Source organism: Ambystoma mexicanum, chromosome 1p, assembly GCF_040938575.1.
Source record: "Ambystoma mexicanum isolate Mex_15411 chromosome 1p, UKY_AmexF1_1, whole genome shotgun sequence".
NCBI classification, from domain to species: Eukaryota; Metazoa; Chordata; class Amphibia; order Caudata; family Ambystomatidae; genus Ambystoma; species Ambystoma mexicanum.
In genome coordinates, this window is record NC_090921.1 from 984,090,248 (window position 1) to 984,109,706 (window position 19,459).

The 19,459-nt window shown below is 50.4% G+C and overlaps 1 protein-coding gene across 3 annotated transcripts in view; it reads left to right on the forward strand.

Annotated features, from left to right (window-relative positions):
* SPMIP8 (sperm microtubule inner protein 8) overlaps positions 1–16,714 on the forward strand; it is a 292,584-nt gene extending 275,870 nt beyond the window's left edge. For all 3 annotated transcript variants that reach the window (XM_069654425.1, XM_069654435.1, XM_069654417.1), the window contains one exon: positions 15,507–16,714. In XM_069654425.1, coding sequence (XP_069510526.1) covers positions 15,507–15,537 — 31 coding nt within the window. In that variant the 3' untranslated portion in view covers positions 15,538–16,714. The remainder of the gene's footprint in view (positions 1–15,506) is intronic.
* The last annotated feature ends 2,745 nt before the right edge of the window (positions 16,715–19,459 follow it).

The following is a 19,459-nucleotide window of genomic DNA, read 5'->3' on the forward strand; positions in this document are numbered from 1 at the left end:
CATTTCCATTCTACTTGCTGTTCAATACATATTTATTTTTTAATCTTCAATGTGTCGTATCATCTCATTGCTTTCAGGCATGTCATGTTGGGTGTTTTGTCATTCACTTGCAGCCATTGTGTGTGACAGACATGTGTTCAATTGCATTATTTGAATTGGGGGTGTAACATGTAATTGCCTTTGATATGTGGGTGGGTGTGATAGTTGGTTGGGCCTTTTGGCAGGGGAGGATGGGCATTACGGACATGATTGGGGAATGTTGGGACCCAGGTGCAGGGGGGCATGGATTGGACATGGGTGGGGGCCTGCTGGCAGGTGCCCCACAGTGCTGGGGGGGTGGGGGTGGTGGGAGACATGGGTGGGGGCCTGGTGGAGGCTGCCCCTGGTGGCTGGGGTGTGGGGGTGGTGGGAGACATGAGTGGGGGCCTGGTGGAGGGTGACCCTGGGGGGTGGTGGGAGACATGAGTGGGGGCCTGGTGGAGGGTGACCCTGGTGGCTGGGGGGTGGGGGTGGTGGGAGACATGAGTGGGGGCCTGGTGGAGGGTGACCCTGCACTGCTGGGGTTTGGGGGTGGTGGGAGACATGAGTGGGGGCCTGGTGGAGGGTGCCCCTGGTGGCTGGGGGGTGGGGGTGGTGGGTGACATGAGTGGGGGCCTGGTGGAGGGTGCCCCTGGTGGCTGGGGGGTGGGGGTGGTGGGTGACATGAGTGGGGGCCTGGTGGAGGGTGACCCTGGTGGCTGGGGGGTGGGGGTGGTGGGTGACATGAGTGGGGGCCTGGTGGAGGGTGACCCTGCACTGCTGGGGGGTGGGGGTGATGGGAGACATGAGTGGGGGCCTGGTGGAGGGTGCCCCTGGTGGCTGGGGGGTGGGGGTGGTGGGAGACATGAGTGGGGGCCTGGTGGAGGGTGACCCTGGTGGCTGGGGGGTGGGGGTGGTGGGAGACATGAGTGGGGGCCTGGTGGAGGGTGACCCTGCACTGCTGGGGTTTGGGGGTGGTGGGAGACATGAGTGGGGGCCTGGTGGAGGGTGCCCCTGGTGGCTGGGGGGTGGGGGTGGTGGGTGACATGAGTGGGGGCCTGGTGGAGGGTGACCCTGGTGGCTGGGGGGTGGGGGTGGTGGGTGACATGAGTGGGGGCCTGGTGGAGGGTGACCCTGCACTGCTGGGGTTTGGGGGTGGTGGGAGACATGAGTGGGGGCCTGGTGGAGGGTGACCCTGGTGGCTGGGGGGTGGGGGTGGTGGGTGACATGAGTGGGGGCCTGGTGGAGGGTGACCCTGCACTGCTGGGGTTTGGGGGTGGTGGGAGACATGAGTGGGGGCCTGGTGGAGGGGCACCCTGGTGGCTGGGGGGTGGGGGTGGTGGGAGACATGAGTGGGGGCCTGGTGGAGGGTGACCCTGGTGGCTGGGGGGTGGGGGTGGTGGGAGACATGAGTGGGGGCCTGGTGGAGGGTGACCCTGGTGGCTGGGGGGTGGGGGTGGTGGGAGACATGAGTGGGGGCCTGGTGGAGGGTGACCCTGCACTGCTGGGGTTTGGGGGTGGTGGGAGACATGAGTGGGGGCCTGGTGGTGGGTGACCCTGGTGGCTGGGGGGTGGGGGTGGTGGGTGACATGAGTGGGGGCCTGGTGGAGGGTGACCCTGGTGGCTGGGGGGTGGGGGTGGTGGGAGACATGAGTGGGGGCCTGGTGGAGGGTGACCCTGCACTGCTGGGGTTTGGGGGTGGTGGGAGACATGAGTGGGGGCCTGGTGGAGGGTGACCCTGGTGGCTGGGGGTGGTGGGTGACATGAGTGGGGGCCTGGTGGAGGGTGACCCTGCACTGCTGGGGTTTGGGGGTGGTGGGAGACATGAGTGGGGGCCTGGTGGAGGGTGACCCTGGTGGCTGGGGGGTGGGGGTGGTGGGTGACATGAGTGGGGGCCTGGTGGAGGGTGACCCTGCACTGCTGGGGTTTGGGGGTGGTGGGAGACATGAGTGGGGGCCTGGTGGAGGGTGACCCTGGTGGCTGGGGGGTGGGGGTGGTGGGAGACATGAGTGGGGGCCTGGTGGAGGGTGACCCTGGTGGCTGGGGTGTGGGGGTGATGGGAGACATGAGTGGGGGCCTGGTGGAGGGTGACCCTGGTGGCTGGGGGGTGGGGGTGGTGGGAGACATGAGTGGGGGCCTGGTGGAGGGTGACCCTGCACTGCTGGGGTTTGGGGGTGGTGGGAGACATGAGTGGGGGCCTGGTGGAGGGTGACCCTGGTGGCTGGGGGGTGGGGGTGGTGGGTGACATGAGTGGGGGCCTGGTGGAGGGTGACCCTGGTGGCTGGGGGTGGTGGGAGACATGAGTGGGGGCCTGGTGGAGGGTGACCCTGCACTGCTGGGGTTTGGGGGTGGTGGGAGACATGAGTGGGGGCCTGGTGGAGGGTGACCCTGGTGGCTGGGGGTGGTGGGTGACATGAGTGGGGGCCTGGTGGAGGGTGACCCTGCACTGCTGGGGTTTGGGGGTGGTGGGTGACATGAGTGGGGGCCTGGTGGAGGCTGCCCCTGGTGGCTGGGGGGTGGGGGTGGTGGGTGACATGAGTGGGGGCCTGGTGGAGGGTGACCCTGCACTGCTGGGGTTTGGGAGTGGTGGGAGACATGAGTGGGGGCCTGGTGGAGGGTGCCCCTGGTGGCTGGGGGGTGGGGGTGGTGGGTGACATGAGTGGGGGCCTGGTGGAGGCTGCCCCTGGTGGCTGGGGGGTGGGGGTGGTGGGTGACATGAGTGGGGGCCTGGTGGAGGGTGACCCTGCACTGCTGGGGGGTAGGGGTGATGGGAGACATGAGTGGGGGCCTGGTGGAGGGTGCCCCTGGTGGCTGGGGGGTGGGGGTGGTGGGAGACATGAGTGGGGGCCTGGTGGAGGGTGACCCTGGTGGCTGGGGGGTGGGGGTGGTGGGAGACATGAGTTGGACATGGGTGGGGGCCTGCTGGCAGGTGCCCCACAGTGCTGGGGGGTGGGGGTGGTGGGGGACATGAGTTGGACATGGGTGGGGGCCTGCTGGCAGGTGCCCCACAGTGCTGGGGGGTGGGGGTGGTGGGGGACATGAGTTGGACATGGGTGGGGGCCTGCTGGCAGGTGCCCCACAGTGCTGGGGGGTGGGGGTGCAAGGGGACATGAGTTGGTGTTCATTAGTTCAAGGAGACATGTGCCTTTGCTGGGGGGCATGCCCATGGTGGGTGGGCTGCCTGCGGGACATGACCAGGGATGCAGGGTAGTCCCCTGTGGTGTGGGCTGCCTGCAGGGGCCGTGGAGGGTGTACAGGGTACACCTGGGAGGACCGACACTGTCAAATCACATGTGGAACTTCCCGTGCACCCCTGATATACACACGCCCAGGCTATTTGCGTGTGGAACTTCCCGCGCACCCCTGAAATACACGCGCCCCCAGGCTATTCGCGTGTGGAACTTCCCGCGCACCCCTGAAATACACGCGCCCAGGCTATTCGCGTGTGGAACTTCCCGCGCACCCCTGAAATACACGCGCCCCCAGGCTATTCGCGTGTGGAACTTCCCGCGCACCCCTGAAATACACGCGCGCCCAGGCTATTCGCGTGTGGAACTTCCCGCGCACCCCTGAAATACACGCGCCCAGGCTATTCGCGTGTGGAACTTCCCGCGCACCCCTGAAATACACGCGCCCAGGCTATTCGCGTGTGGAACTTCCCACGCACCCCTGAAATACACGCGCCCAGGCTATTCGCGTGTGGAACTTCCCGCGCACCCCTGAAATACACGCGCCCCCAGGCTATTTGCGTGTGGAACTTCCCGCGCACCCCTGAAATACACGCGCCCAGGCTATTCGCGTGTGGAACTTCCCGCGCACCCCTGAAATACACGCGCCCAGGCTATTCGCGTGTGGAACTTCCCGCGCACCCCTGAAATACACGCGCCCAGGCTATTCGCGTGTGGAACTTCCCGCGCACCCCTGAAATACACGCGCCCAGGCTATTCGCGTGTGGAACTTCACGCGCACCCCTGGAATACACGCGCCCCCAGGCTATTCGCGTGTGGAACTTCCCGCGCACCCCTGAAATACACGCGCCCAGGCTATTCGCATGTGGAACTTCCCGCGCACCCCTGGAATACACGTAGCCCGCTCCCCCAGGCCCGATCGCGTGAGGAACTTCACGCGAACCCCTGTAATACACGTAGCCCGCTCCCCCAGGCCCGATCGCGTGAGGAACTTCACGCGAACCCCTGTAATACACGTAGCCCGCTACCCCAGGCCCGATCGCGTGAGGAACTTCACGCGAACCCCTGTAATACACGTAGCCCGCTCCCCCAGGCCCGATCGCGTGTGAAACTTCACGCGAACCCCTGATATACACGTAGCACGCTCCCCCAGGCCCGATCGCGTGAGGAACTTCACGCAAACCCCTGTAATACACGTAGCCCGCTCCCCCAGACCCGATCGCGTGTGAAACTTCACGCGAACCCCTGAAATACACGTAGCCCGCTCCCCCAGGCCCGATCGCGTGAATTACTTCACGCGAACCCCTGTGATGCACGTACCCTGCTGAAATCGCGTGTTAGACTTCCCGCGCACCCCGGTATACACGCACACGTATTTTTTGTCAGCGGGTGTCCGTGTTTGTGGGTACCCCTTTGCACGTCATTTTTCCTGGAGGGCCACAGTATGGGACATTCATCATGGCAGTATATAGGTGCTATTTGTTGGCGCACCTTTTGGCGCACATTTCTTACAGCCGCAGAGACGCTACCGCCTGCTTTCTTGTGGCGGTCGTGTTTGTGCCTGTGCGCTGGTTTGAGCGTGCGCTTTTTTGCCCTATTCTATTCCATGAATACGTGTTGTAGGCGAGCGTGTGGGCGTTCCGCGCACTTGTGCCCTGTACTTCCCCCGTGACGCCCACGTTTTGGCAAGTTGTTCCCCATTCCGAGTGTTACGCCCGTGTTCCGCCTACTTTTGTTGCGTGCGCCGCGCTATGTGCGAATTTCGCTGTGGCCTGTGCGATTTTCGCTGTGACCTGGCGCACGCTGTTAGATGGCCTGTGTGCCAACGTGCGGCGCGCACTTTTTTATCGCACATCCGCTGGTTTTCTCGCGCACGGCCTTCCATGAATCGACGTGCGCTGCTTTTCGTGCGATTTTCGCAATTGCACTGCGATTTTCGCTATTCCACTGCGATTCGCACGTTTTTGCCCACTTGCGCCGCGCTAATTATTCCATGAATCGGCCTGATAGTCTATAACAGAGCTTGAAGCAATTGTAAACCAGGTAGGAACCAAGATTTGCTATTATTTGCATGTGTAGCTTTATGAAGAGGGTTGCATGACTTGTTAGGATGATTGGTACCTCCTTTGCCAAAGGTAATTTTACTCTACCTGGCCTGAGTAATTGCTCTTTTATTGAGTCAAAATTTGTGTAAAAACCATTGTAGTGTTCCAGTAGAATTCCTATTTACATAATCGATAAGTGTACTTTTTTTTCATAAGATGACTGCGTAAAATGAGTGGAATAAATTACATACAGTTGGTACACCTCACACGCACAGTTTTTATGCATGTGTTTGGTAGTGTAAAGTCAGAGGACAAGTATGCGGCAGAGCGTAAATACAAGGCGTAAACTGTTTATGCCTTGAATTTACACTGCTATTGCAAACACCAGGTACCTGGAAAATGAGCTACTTTGTGTTTTCAGTTACTGAATAGATACTATTTATTTGGATTTCGTGCCATTGCTATTCTCTTTTTATGAACTTTATTTAATCTATAATGAAGTGGATTCCCAGGAAATAACATTACATCAAGCACAGAATGATTATTCTTTTTAACATTATAATTTTTGTAGAGTGCTTCACGCCTGCAGACCTCAGAGTGCACAGGAAACGAGACAGGGACAGACAACAGAGAGCCGTCAGAAACCGTGTGGCTAGCTGGGGCTTAATCAGAAGGGGATTATTGATGATCAGGCCTTCCCCAAGACACTGCTTTATAAGTGCTTGGGAAAGCAATGTAACACCCATATGACCGCCATGATAGTTTGGTTGTTGTATAGTCACTTTTGTTAGAATGAAAAACATTTCTAGGGTCTGTGGTGTGTTCACTTGGCCTTCATCTGACCTTGATAGGTGGTTGGTGATCACAACCTGAAAGAAATTATCTAGCCATTGATGGAATGTGGGGTGTATTTCTGTATCACCACGGAGCATATTTTGTCCAGGTCATTGCTTCCTGTTCTTTGGATTCTTCCTCCCGCTTAAAATCCTCTTTGGCTTTTTTTCTCCTGAAGTGCATTTTTAAATTTCACTTAATCTTGGTTTTGGTGTCTCTCTAATCGCTTCCTACAGCAACATCTCCTAAATCTTCAAGATCACCTTTTGAGGCAATGCTCAACGCTGCAGTTGTGGATCACAGGCTTATTCCGGGCTCAGATTTTCGGGGAGGATACTTCTGTCCCATAGTCAGTTCCCAGATCAGTTAACATTTATGTAAGTGAACAAAAAACAGCTGGTATGACATGGATTGTAGAATAGTCAAGCAACATATTGCTGCCAGCCTATCCACCAGTCCTCAGGTGGACACAGTGCACCTGCGTCTGTGAAGAGAATATTATAAAAGAATAATTAAAGAGAAAAAGGAATCCTTTGTTAAATCTAAATGGGATCATCGCCTAGAGGCCTATGCTAGGAATTATAGCTTGTCCTATTGGAAGCTCATTTCTGATGCAGAACTAAAATACGATGTGGCTCTCCAGAGTAACATCACCCATGCTACTTGGTGTAGTCATTTCTCTAAGCTTTATGGGGTGGTATGGATGGCCCTATTTTCAACAGCCCAAGTTCGATTGACAGAGGAGGGGGGGCTAACACTACGTTTACAAGAGTTGATAGAGGCCATCACCTCTCAAAAAAGTGGTAAAGCTCCTGACCAAGAAAGGCTTTGCATTGATGTCTTTAAAGATGAACCATTGGTATAGGTTCCAGTTTTCTGGGGGGGGGTTAATGCATGTATCAAAACTAATATGGTCCCTGAGTCTTAGCATTCAGCTGAGATCGTGCCCATATAGCCCATATATAAAAAGGGGGAAGAGACCACCAGCAAATTATCACCCAAACTCATTATTGGATAGCACAGGAAAAGCTATTCTTAACCACATCCAAATCTGGGCAGACGACAATGAGATCAATCATACTCTTCAAGCCGGATTTCAGCAGGGCAAGTGTACGAATGACCAGAGATTCCATTTGCTACTGCTCATCCAAAAATACAGTGCGGATGAAGGTCAAACTTTATGTTGTATTTGTGGGCCTGAAAACAGTGTTTGAGTGGTCCCTCGGGCCCTGCTTTGGCTGGTCTTAAGTAAAAGGAAAATGCCCCACCAGCTGATAGCCATTTTATGGTCTTTATACTTAGAAAGCAAGGCAGTGGTTCAGTATGGGTTAGCAGGGGAAACTGCTGAGCCTTTTATTCTTTCTAAAGGGGTGAGGCGATACTGCGTCCCTGCACCACTCTTGTTTTGCATATATATAGAGGAAGCAGTATCTGCCCTGTTGATTGAATGCTTAGATCCACCTAAAACAAGGACAGAGATCCAGCGTTATTTTTGCTGATGACGCCGTCCTTTTGTGAAACTCCCATCAAGGCCTCAGTGTTGCCCTGGCTGTTTTACTGAGGAAATGTGAGGTCATAAGACTGATATTAAACATTGAGAAAAATCAAAACCATGGTCTTCAAGCCTAAGTTTGCTAAACAAGTCATAGAGGTTAGAGTAGCGGATAGTAGGCTTGAGCAGGTCTCATCATTTGATTACTTAGGAATCAGATTTCATGAGAATGGTCTGTGGACCGCTCAGCTCAATAAAGCTTGTGTCATGTTGGAGAGGTTTAGTAGAGCAGTGAGGGGTTTCTTTAATAGGCATAGAAGGGGTGCTATATCACCTGCCCTTGAGTTGTATAAAAAACAATATTGTACCTCTTCGTTGTTTGGGCTGAACTATGGGGATATTCTAGTGCTAAAACAATGTCAGAGGTTGAAAACAGCTTTCTAAAAAACCTTCTAATGCTACCACAGGGAAGGCCTAATGTCCTCTTGCAGATAGAGACTGACATACTTTCTATAGGGATATACAATGAAGATTGTCAGGGTAAGTCAGATATCCACAGCGCTTGTACAGTGAATTTAGAGTCAGCACCAGGCAGCGGGTGTCTTGTGAGGTGTGGGTACACTGCGAATGTACTACCACGAAGCAATTATGGAAAACAGAGGGTTCACAGACACACTGCGCTAAGGAAGTGCAAACATTAGCTGCGGTCTGATGTTTATTCAGAAAGGTCGGAACATCCTGACACGTGTTTCGAGCTCATACATAGCTCTTCATCGGAGGCTGATATGTTACATTCATATATCCAACACAATATTTCAATATTTCAATCATGCATAATCCAAATATAAAACAAATAACATTAAATCCAAAAAGCACACCCAAATAGGTGGCAGTAAGGGGCAATGGTTAAATAAAATAAAAGCGAATAAAAAGAAAAATATGCATTCCGCACATAACGTATACAGATTAGATATTCATTCAACATGGTAATTCAATAGACAAATGAAATCAACATTCGGTGAGTGGAAAAGAAGATAGTGAAAAAGAGAATAGACAAAACAAATGGAAAAAGAAAACCAACCCTTAGTCATGAGAATAATGTTTGCAGCGAGTTCCGAGACACTTCTTGTCAAATAACAAAAAAGGTGAAAAGGTACCTTGTAGTTGAATTGGGTATTTCAGAGCGCTTGACGGCATAAATTGCCTGAATTGGCGACAGCTAACATGAGGAGATAAATTAAGGAACCAATGATTAATGAGCCCAAGAAAAGGAAGTCCAATGGTGCAAAATTGGTGCAAAAGTAGAATTTACCTCTAATGCTTCGCGGATGCGGTAAATATCTAGATATAGAGAATCACACATTAGGAGAAATTAGGACTTGGTAAAACTGACAAAGCCCTATATTTGTGCAAAGAAAATTCCCGAAGTTATCTAAGTAGAAAGAAAATTCTCCTAATGTGTGATTCTCCACTGCTCACAGCACAGTCGTGGCCTAGAACAATAAGGGAGACTGCACAGTTTAGGAACTACTGTGGTCCATGCAACACCCTGGGGAGAGTGTTTAGGATAATGGGATATATCATGAAAGGACAATCTGGCATGTCTGGCAAGCTAGGTAGGGGAGAGGGGAAAGGGAAAAGATCAAAGTTGCAATTTACACAGGAAGGTTGACCTGTCAGCAATCACCACCCACGCCTATACATTTCCTCTGTTTGTAAACTCAAGATGGTGTTCCAAATTGTAACCCATTACGAATCGCCCTCTCTCTGGGGGGTCAGCCTCTTTCATTCATGGGGCACCAGGGCTAGTGGCTTCCAGGGCCATCAGGGTAGTTTCCATATCAGCCATTTCTTGTCCTCCTGACGCTTCAACTCAGCAGGCTGGCACCTAATTGTTCCTTGCAGTTTCTGTTATTCCCTCTTTCCACATCACCTGAGGTACTTTCTGGAAATGGGAGATGTGGCGGGTGACAACCTCTTGTCCTCAGGATGCCGTCACCATGGTGTGGTCAGTCTCTATGGCGGTCCAGCAGTGTGACTCATATGACATTGCCATTTTCTTGGGTGGAGACCGGTTCCTTACTAGTACAGTGTCTCCGGCTTGGATCTCTCAGTGTAGTGCCTGGCGGGACCGGCTCTCTACCTCGTTGTGCTGCCTCTGTGTTCTCTCTACTTGCTCCATGTCCATCTCAGGCACCACCCAATTCGGGAGGAGGGGAAGTTCGGCCTAAATTGGCACTCCCAACATCGGTGCTGCAGAGCTTATCCGAATGTCAGTGTGAGGGGTCTGCCGGTAGGACTGTAGAAAGCGGTATACCACTGGCAGCAACGGTTGTTGTTGGTCCTTGGCGATTCGTATTACCTTATTCAGTGACCCCATGAACCTCTCAGCATCCCCTGTGGTCAGCATGGGTGGATTTTGTGGTGGCGTATGTTGAGGTTCTCCAGAAAGTGAATGGGGGTCCGTTGTCACTCTTCATTTTACTTGGCAGGCCGTGAACTGTAAACATTTTCTCCATGGCAGTATTGACAGAAGATGCACCTGTGGACTTCACGGGTCCTACTTTTGGGTTACCGGCTGAATTCGTCTATGGCCACCAGTAGAAACTTTCATTGGCTACCGTGCAAAATTCCACACTGATCGACTTCCACCTTTTCTGGCTCCTGGGGGCATTGCCGATTAGTTCTGGGGCCATCTGCCGCTGGGAGGATTGACACGCCACACAGGCTTTGATGAGGGCGAGTACTCGCTGATGAATCTTGGGCATCCAGATTCCGGATTTTAGCTATGCCTCGGTCATCACTACCCCCTGATGCCCTTTGTGTGTCGAGCGGAGTGCATGTTCTTCCAGCACTCCGGGTAGTACAATGCAGTGCCCTTTTAGAACACCATCGGCTGAGATGGTCAACTCATTCCGAATCTCAAACAGGGCCTCCAGCTTCTCTTGTGCTGCTGCAATACGGTGTGTTATGGCTGACAGAAAGTTGTTCCAGTCTCCTGACTGCATCCTTTGTTTTGTTCGCTGCAGACATGAGTCTTTCTCTGTCTCCTCCACTATTTCTGGTAAGGTCATTGCCGTCGGGCGGGCTCACGCTACTACATGGCACACATGTTCTTCAGTCTCTTGCCCGTGTTCCCGCTTTTGTTGTGTTACTGGTCAGGGTTGCTGGTACAAGTAGTCCACAGGGTTGTCTGATCTTGCTCAGTATGTGACTTCTATGTCAAAAGGCTGTAGTTGTAGCATCCACTTTTCTAATCAGGCTGTTGGGTGCAGTGCTGATCCCTTGAATATCGGGATCATAGGCTTGTGGTCCATGAATATTTTGGCTGACTGACCCAGGAGGTACACCTGGAAATGCCAGCACCCCCGTAGTATTGCCAGGACTTCCGTCTCTATGTGCGCATAGTTTTGTTCTGGTTTGGTGAGCGCCCGGCTGGCGAAGGCAATGTGGTATATGGTGCCTTCTTGGTCTACGTGGGTTAAGAATGCTCCCAGGCCCATGGGGCTGGCATCCACCACCAGTAGTTCGGTACTCTGTTCAGTGTTAAAGAACGCCATGTTCGCCTTTCTTGTTAGTGAGTTTTTGATCTGCTGAAAAGCTTTTTCTTGTTCTTCTCCCCACTTCCACACTCCCAGAGCACTTCTTTCCGTGTTAGTTCTCTCAGTGGGGCCACGACTTTAGCCAGATCTGGGATGAACCTGGCACAGTACGTGGCCATCCCCATGAAGCTTCTGATTTCAGAGGCCGATATGGGGGCTTTGGCTCCTTTAATGTCTGCGACTTTGCCGGGATCAGGTGACACCCATTCCACGTTGAACAGATATCCAAAGAAAGCGAGTTTGCACTTTCCAAACTCGCATTTCTCGGTCGGCATGCAGTGTCAGTCCTGATTCTTCCAGCCATTGTAGTACAGCTCCCAGCCGAGCATTGTGTTCTTGTGGCGCCTTCCCATAGACCAAGATGTCATTGCTAACATTGGTTGTGCATGATAGATCGTGTAGCACTCTTCAAATCTTGTTCTGGAATACCTCAACCGCTGATGATATCCCTAAATTCAGCCTTCAATACCTCTGGAGGCCGAAGTGGGAGGAGAAAGTTGTGATGTATCCTGATTCATATGCTAGCCATATCTGGTGGTACCAAGAACGTAGGTCCAGTTTACTGAAACTGTTGCTTCTGCCAGATCCACGATCAGTTCGCCACGATCAGTTCGTCAATGGGGTTCTATTTCATTTCATCGCCGTATATTTCAACGCCTGTCATTTATACGTGTATATTATTAAAATAATGTTCATAGAATTTTTTTTTGTTTTTTTGGGGGTGTTCCCCCTCCCAAACCTCCTTCTTCCACCTATTTTTACCTATTCACTACCGATCCAAACCCTTATCTGCCCTTTCCCACTGCCCCTAAAAAATTGGATTGACGTTTTCGTTATAATGTGCATGTTTAAATACCGGGCTTTGAAATATACGCGATGAAAGGACGTTGTACTGTCAATGGTTAGTGTTATGTGCCGTTCACGCCCTATCACCACATTTGGCAGTCGCATATCTATACAAATGTGGACGGCATTTGATTTTTTGGGTTTTTGTGTTACTACCATGGGGGACACCCATGGGGTGGGGCCAGACGTCTTCCCAATGATCTCCATGTTTTCCATTTTCTCTAGTTCAGCTGCTTCTGCTTCTCACAGGTGAAAAGGGACTTGGTGGTGTCTGATTGCTCTAGATTCGAACTTTGGGTCCCTGTGCAGCTTGACTGTCAGTCCCTTCAGGCACCCAATCCCTTAGAACAACTTGGCATCCTTTTCTACAAGACTATCAATTTCGGTTGGGTTGATGCCAAATGCAAAGTGTATCAGTTTCAGTTTTTCAGCCATCCTACAGCTTATCAGGGTCTCCATTCCTATGTCAACTTCATAAATGCAAGTCCTGCAGGTGGTTCGGTTATAGGTCAAATCTGACCAGAATGATCCTACTACGGGCAGAGGCTTCTTGCATCCGTAGGCAAATAGCTACACCTTCTTGTCCTGGAGCTGAGGTAATGGCTTCAGTTCTTCGAACTTCACCAGAGGCATTACGTCTACTGTTGCTCCGGTGTCTATTACTACTTTTGTGGGGATCCTGTCAGCTAGGATCAGACAAGTCGGTTGAACGGTTTTCTTCTTGCCTTGTGTCCTCTTACTGGGCTTAATGGCTCAGATCATGTGGACTCGCCCACTGTGTTTCTTGGGCAGACTTCCAGGCCTTTCAGGCAAAGATTCCTCTTCTGATGCCCTTTCCTCATCACTGTCACTGATTGTCTCTGGTTCGCTGCTACGGCTCTCGCCTTCCCTCTGTCTCGTCATTTGTATGTGTTGGGGCGTGTTCGCCCTCTTTCCTTTTGAGGGTGGGGGTTGAGGCAGACTGCTGCAAAGTGGTTGAGCCATTTGCATTTTTGGCAGGTGGCTCACAGCACTGGACAGGGCTTCCCCACTGTGCCATGCGCCTCCACGCCATTTGCAGGATTGCTGTAGTCTATCTTGCCTGCATGGTGGGATTTTGGTAGTTCTTCTCCCTTCGGGCTTGGACTTGATGGCAGCTATGTTTTCATCTTCTTTGGAGATGTCGATCGGCTGTCTGCTCATGGCCACTTCCATTGCTGCGACTTTCTCATCAGTGCGTTCCCTTTGTCGACCCATTGCTAGGATCCGGTCTAGTGGTAGGTTATTTTCGGATGAAATCTCCCTCTGCAACTTCTTCGATGATATCCCATGAATGATTTTCTGACGCACTGCAAAATGTTCATCCCTAGTGCCATCTCTCTGATGCAGGCATGAACATCATGTATTTTCCCTCCTGGTGTTTGTCGGGCCATACTCAGCTCGAAGCATTTATAATCTGGGTTCAACTCCGGTTTCAATTTCCCATTCAGGGCTGCCTTCTCCGCTTCATAGTCAACAGCTTGGCCTCTATTCAGTAGGGCATTGAACAGTCTTAGTGCTAGCGTGCCTAGGTTTAGCATTAGCAGTGTCCGCCATTCTTCTGCGTCTGTGATTTTCTTGGCCTTGACATGGAGCTCAAACTGCTGGAGCCAGAGTTCCCACTGCACTGCCGCTCCCGTTGCATAGGGGTCAGATAGCCTCATGAAGGTGCCATGGCTTGCATCTACCCCTGGAATGGACCCTTCTTGTTCTGCAGCCCCTCTTCTTGTGGTCCTGGGGGTATCCCCCCGGGCTGTGACTGTGTGTGGACAGTCCATAATTCTGGTGTATCTTCCTTCCACCTAGGAAGTGGTGGTATGTTAATAGATATTTGCATCTCTCTCTAGCGTTGCACCACAAATTGGATGGAGGAAGCCGTTTTGTTGGATTGACCCCTGAACAGTGAGAGGGTGTCCCTGCATCCAGTTCTCCCAGTATGCATAGGTTGTTCAGGGTCAAACCTTGCTGAGGCTTTTTCTCCCTCCTAGGCTATGTGGATCAAGGTGTTTCAGCTTTGGTCTGTTGGCCTCTTAACTCTAGCTCCCTGTAATGTGCACGTGCACAGTTCAATCTGGCCCACCCTTGGCCATGTCACTCTTTGATCAGGCCGCAGGTCCTCCTATTCAGCCTCCCCGTCCGCCTCCTTGCCGTGGGACTCTTACCGGTGTGGGGGCGGGCACTCTGTTGCAATGCATTCCATTATCCAGCATGCTGAATGCATTCCATTATCCAGCATGCTGGGGGCCCTGCTCTCCACTCGCGTATCAACGCTTGCCTTCCTGCGGTGCTACGTGCTGTGTGTCCAGTCTTCGTTTCTTTTCTCGAAGCCCGCCGAGCACTGCCTCCCAGGCATGTCACTCTTGTGCTGCTCGGGGCACTGTTATGGGCGTCATGCACTCAGCCAGACGCACAGCGGACCAGAGCTGGAGCCAGTGTGTTCTCCGCTGGCACCTGCTGCCACATGGGCATGCAGCACAGCGGGCTGGACCTGGAGCCGGCGTTTCATGCAGGTTCCTTCACTCTGTTGGTCGCCAGTGTGACGTCCCTCACTCGGGCTTATGAATACAAATGGGGGAGATAACAGCCTTGGTAGTGGGCACACAACAAAGACACCGACACTCGTGCAAGCTTCACTACTCGCATTGCCCTGTTTCCTGTGCGCATGCATATTTTATTAACTTGTTCTCCTCACCTTCCTTACACCACGTGGGGCAGGCTCCCCCTCCCATCACGTGTTGTCCAAAAGGGCACAACACCACAGCCGTCTGACAATCTTACTACTTCTGCTAAGAAGGAAGTTCAGCTCTGCAACAAAACTCTGAAAAGCTGTGAAATGTATGATGAAAATGTACATGCATGTTTCTCCTTTTAATCACAGTAATGTTAGCATTTGCAACATTAACATGGACCTGCTGTGTTTATTCATATACACTGAAATGTTTGGAATGCAGGCGTTTGAAATATGTCTTTTCTGCTCCCCCCCCACACCTCTACTCAGCCCATTGCCTATCCCTCAGTGTTCCTTGTCGTGATGCCAGTGTTTGGGCCTCTCTAGAATGTTTGTCACCCTCCAACCATTTACTCAACCTGCCACGTTCAGTTACACAAATGGCAGACACGGCAGTGTATCCCTCTCTTTCTGGGCAGTCTGGTAGAGCCTGCTGGGTAACCGATCAACTAGAATTGGTTGGCATTCCTAAACAGGCCCACTGTGGGTTTGCCGACTGTGAAGCCCAGCCCCAAAATCATTTCTGTTGCCATTACTGCAAATTAGTCCCTACATCAGAGACATATTTACTGCTAGTCCATACCGACTCCAGTCATTGGCACTTGAGGTTTCTGGTTTGCTCACCACGCTAATGTTTCCAAAGAGCCAAGTGCATCATCGATTTTGGCTGTCTGTAGCAATTAGTCTGTTGGGAGCGCATATCTTTATCACCTGTGTATGTTTTTCTCTTCACAGCCGTTTAGCCTATCTTAAACCATGGCACTGACGAGAGAGGATGGAGAAAGGGTGAAAACGGGGGACGCGATGAAGCAGCTGAGAGAAGATACAAATAAAATTAATGGAAACAGGATTTCTTTCTGTGTCGAATTGCTTGATCCATGTTCTTACGATATGCCAAGAGTCTACCTTTGGCTCTCTCCAACTTCACCAATCCCTGACCTGCCTTCTCTGTGCCTGTTTGCCTCTTTTTGCTCCATCTCTCCTCTAACTTGTCTTCCTATGTGCCTGCTCTTCGTTGTCTATCCCTTCTCTTTGCTGCCTGCCTCTGAACTGCGTCCGCATCTCTTGCTCTCTTTCTTTTGCTTTGATTGGTCTATGTTCTCCTTATCTGTCAATGTACTCTGCTCCCTTCCTCTGTTCATGTTCTTCCTCTCCTTCCACTTATCCTTCTCTAACTCCTCCCACTCTACTTCTAGCATACGTCCTCTGGTCCCAGTTTGCCTTCTCCTGCTCCAGCATAGCCTTGCTTAACTTTCCCCACCCATGGCTTACCACTTGCTGCTTTATCTACTGCCCACCGTGTCTCATTCAATCCCAGACTTCTCTTCCCCTCCCACCTTCTCTTGCTCTGTTCTCATGCTACACTCTCTGATTTCCCCCTAAATGCTTTCATTCAGTCCCCTGCTCTATGATCCCTCCTCTTATCCCTACCTGCCTTCCCTACCTGTAGACAACCATCTTTATCTCTGTACCGGGCCGACTATCCCTTGTCTCATCCCTGGCCTGCCCTCACATTCTTTGTCCCTTGCCTTAATTTCTTTCTGTGGCCCCTGTGGTCCCTAACTCTTTGTCCACTGGCTGTGTGATGATCCACTGCCAACATACATAACTTTCTTCTGTGGTCTGCATAGAGCCCTCACCCACACGCCCTCTGCACCTCCGGTAATGAATGTTATTTCGAAGGTGTCTCGTCTGTCTTCTTCACTAGAGTCGGATTTATTTTTGGTGTGGCACAAATGTGTTCTTCTTGCGGCACATGGATGTTCTCTGCTTGACCTCTGTCTGGTGTTAATGTATATCTACGTTGGCAGGATGCACAATATACTACACTAGTAGGTGGGTCATACCTCTTATGGAAGCACAGGTGATCCCATTTCTAATACCATGTGACTCTCATATTGAAGTAAAAATGAAGGTGTATTAAAGATTTTATTGAATTTAAAGTGGAACATAGTCCTTGTAGTTCCTCTCTTTGTCCAAGTTTATTGAGTACCATGTCCACATCTCCCCCACCGAAATACGCTACAGCGTAATCGATTCACTCTTTCTCAGTCCTTCTTGGCCTTGAATACAGATCTTTTACGTCATTCCCCCAGTATATTTCACCTGCTTCATGTTCACTCCTTCTCAGTCTTTCATGCATTTGCCATGATTGAGTCTCTCCCTTCCTCCCTCTCTTTCATAGACCTACCACCAATGATTCCCTTCCTCCTTCAGGCTTGTCATAGACCTGGTACCAATGGCTGAGCCTCTCTGTGAGTCTCTTAGACACTTGAGCCAACTGATTCCTTCATAAGCTTGCAACCAAATGTTCTGCCCCATCTTTGCCCTTTCCATATACTTGACACCAATGTTGGAGTTTATATATAGTTGAAACAAATGCTTGAGCTTAAGGTCCCTCTTTCAGACCTTAGCAACAAAGGATTATTGCTCCGCCTTTTGTAGACTGTCAACCAATGATTCCATTCTACTATCATTATTGTCATACACTTGGAACAAATGGTTGAATTGCTCTTTCGGATAATTCGAATGACTGATTTTCTGTGTTTTTAGTTTTTCCTGACAGTTGCAGAAGCCAACTTTGCCTAAGTATTCCCATGTATATGGGCTTTCACGATGGTGTAAGGATACATTGTGGCCTCTTTGTCCTTTCTGGTGTTCAGTGATCCAAGTTTGGTGTATTAATCATGTCTTGCTGTTTTTGGTTTTGTCACATATGTCATTTCATTTACTGAGTGTCTATAGCGCTTTCGTCAGAGCGCTCAAAAGCAAAAAAAAAGAAAGTACAATAAAATGCATCTGTAATGAATTACCAGAAATTATAGGGAAAGTAGGTAAGCTTTGAGAAAAGAGCGAAAATGTGGATATCGAAGGCGCAGAACTGACAGCTATACGTAAGGAATTCCAGAACGTAGGCGCTAGCCAGGAGAAAGACCAAAAACAAGACTACGCACAAGGAGGTTTCGGTGTAGTAAAAAGAACTTGAAATTGGGGAAAACGGGAGCGAGAAGGAACATAGAGGGAAACCAGGGAGGAGAGATTAGGTGGGGCTAAGCTGCATGTCCACTTAAAAAGGAATGTACAGAACATGGAAAAGAAGGTGAAACTCGAATTATATAGCCAGGAAATAGAGCGCAGAGCATTAGACATAGAAGAACGTGGAGGAAGAAGAAAGAGCGTGTGAATAGAAGAGTTGTAAATGGAGCAATAGGGAGCAAGGCGGTAAGCAGGAAAACCAATAAGCATAGTCTAATCTTGACAGTACCAGTGTAAAAGAAAAGTGTGGTGGCTGGAAATGAAGTCAGAGAGCATAACTTATATTAACTTAAATTAAAGAGCTGAAAGTGACAGGGACAGGAAATGTTAGTAATATTAGTAATATGGGAAGAAAAAGAAAGAGCAGAATCAAATGTAACACCAAGGTTCCAAGCAGAATGGGACATGAAAATATGTGAGGGAGGAAAGGAAATTAAAGAAAAGGGTGGGGGAGGGAAGAAATTGAGGTCGAACGTAAGAATTCAATTTCCTTTGTGGACAAACTGAGGTGACGTAAGCATGAGTGTGTCCAAGATTGAACAGACAGCAAGCAGGAAGAAACGTTCTCATGTAATGCATCAGTCAAAGAGGAAAAGTAAATAAATATCTGAGTGTCGTCAGCATAGAAGTGAGAAGATTAACCAAAGGGTTTAAACCCTTAACTGCTAAGGGAGGGAATTTTTGTCCTGCATTCCCATAAAGAATCATTGGACGCTCTGCCCTCTCCCATACTTAAGTGGTTAATGATAACATACAGAGGGGCAGTATAGAGAAAAAAGAGAAGGGGCCTGAGGACCGAACCTTGCGGGATACCGTAATATACAGGAACGGGTGGGGGAAGTTTACCAGCCCAAGATATTGAAAAGGAGCGGTTAGAGAGATAGGAATGAAACCAGCAGAGAACAGGACCAGAAATCCCAAAGGAAGAAAGAGAAGATAGAGGAAGAGGATGATCCACTGTGTCAAGATCAAGTAAAATGAGAATATAAAAAAGTTTAGGGTGACGCGCTAAGAGGAGAGCGAGCAATATCAAGGAGAACAGTTCCAGTGGAATTGAGTGGAAGAACCCCAGATTGGCAAGGAGAGAGTAGCAAGTTATGATCTAGAAATGTGGAAACCTGGGGGTAAACAATACATTCTAAAACTGGACAGAAAAGGAAGACGTGAGAAAGGACACACGTTAGCAGGAGGGGAAGAGTCCAACGAAGGCTTCTTAAGAATTGGAAGAATGACTACATGATTAAAGGTAAAAGGGAAGGAGCAGGTAGAAGGGGAAGGATTCAAAAGTGTGGTGATATAGGGGAGTGGAAGGGGAAAACCTTGGGAATAAGGGAAGATGGAATAGGATCCATAGGCGAAGCAGAAGGATGGGCTTGGCAGTGAAGTTAGCATTATTGCTATCAGATAGCAGAGAAAAGGATAAAAGGGTGGTGGCAAACACTGCCACCTTGTGGCAAAAACAAATCTGCATAGAGTAGAGAGATGAGAAAGGGTGTTGGGAATCAAAATATTTGGTTGGAATGAATTATGACAATACTATTGGCATGCATTGGCTGCAAAATATTTTGCAATTTCTTGCATCCTTCCACTCAGCATTCCTTCTTTTAGTCCTACTTCATTTTAGCCCTTCATCATCACATCCTTGTGCAGCT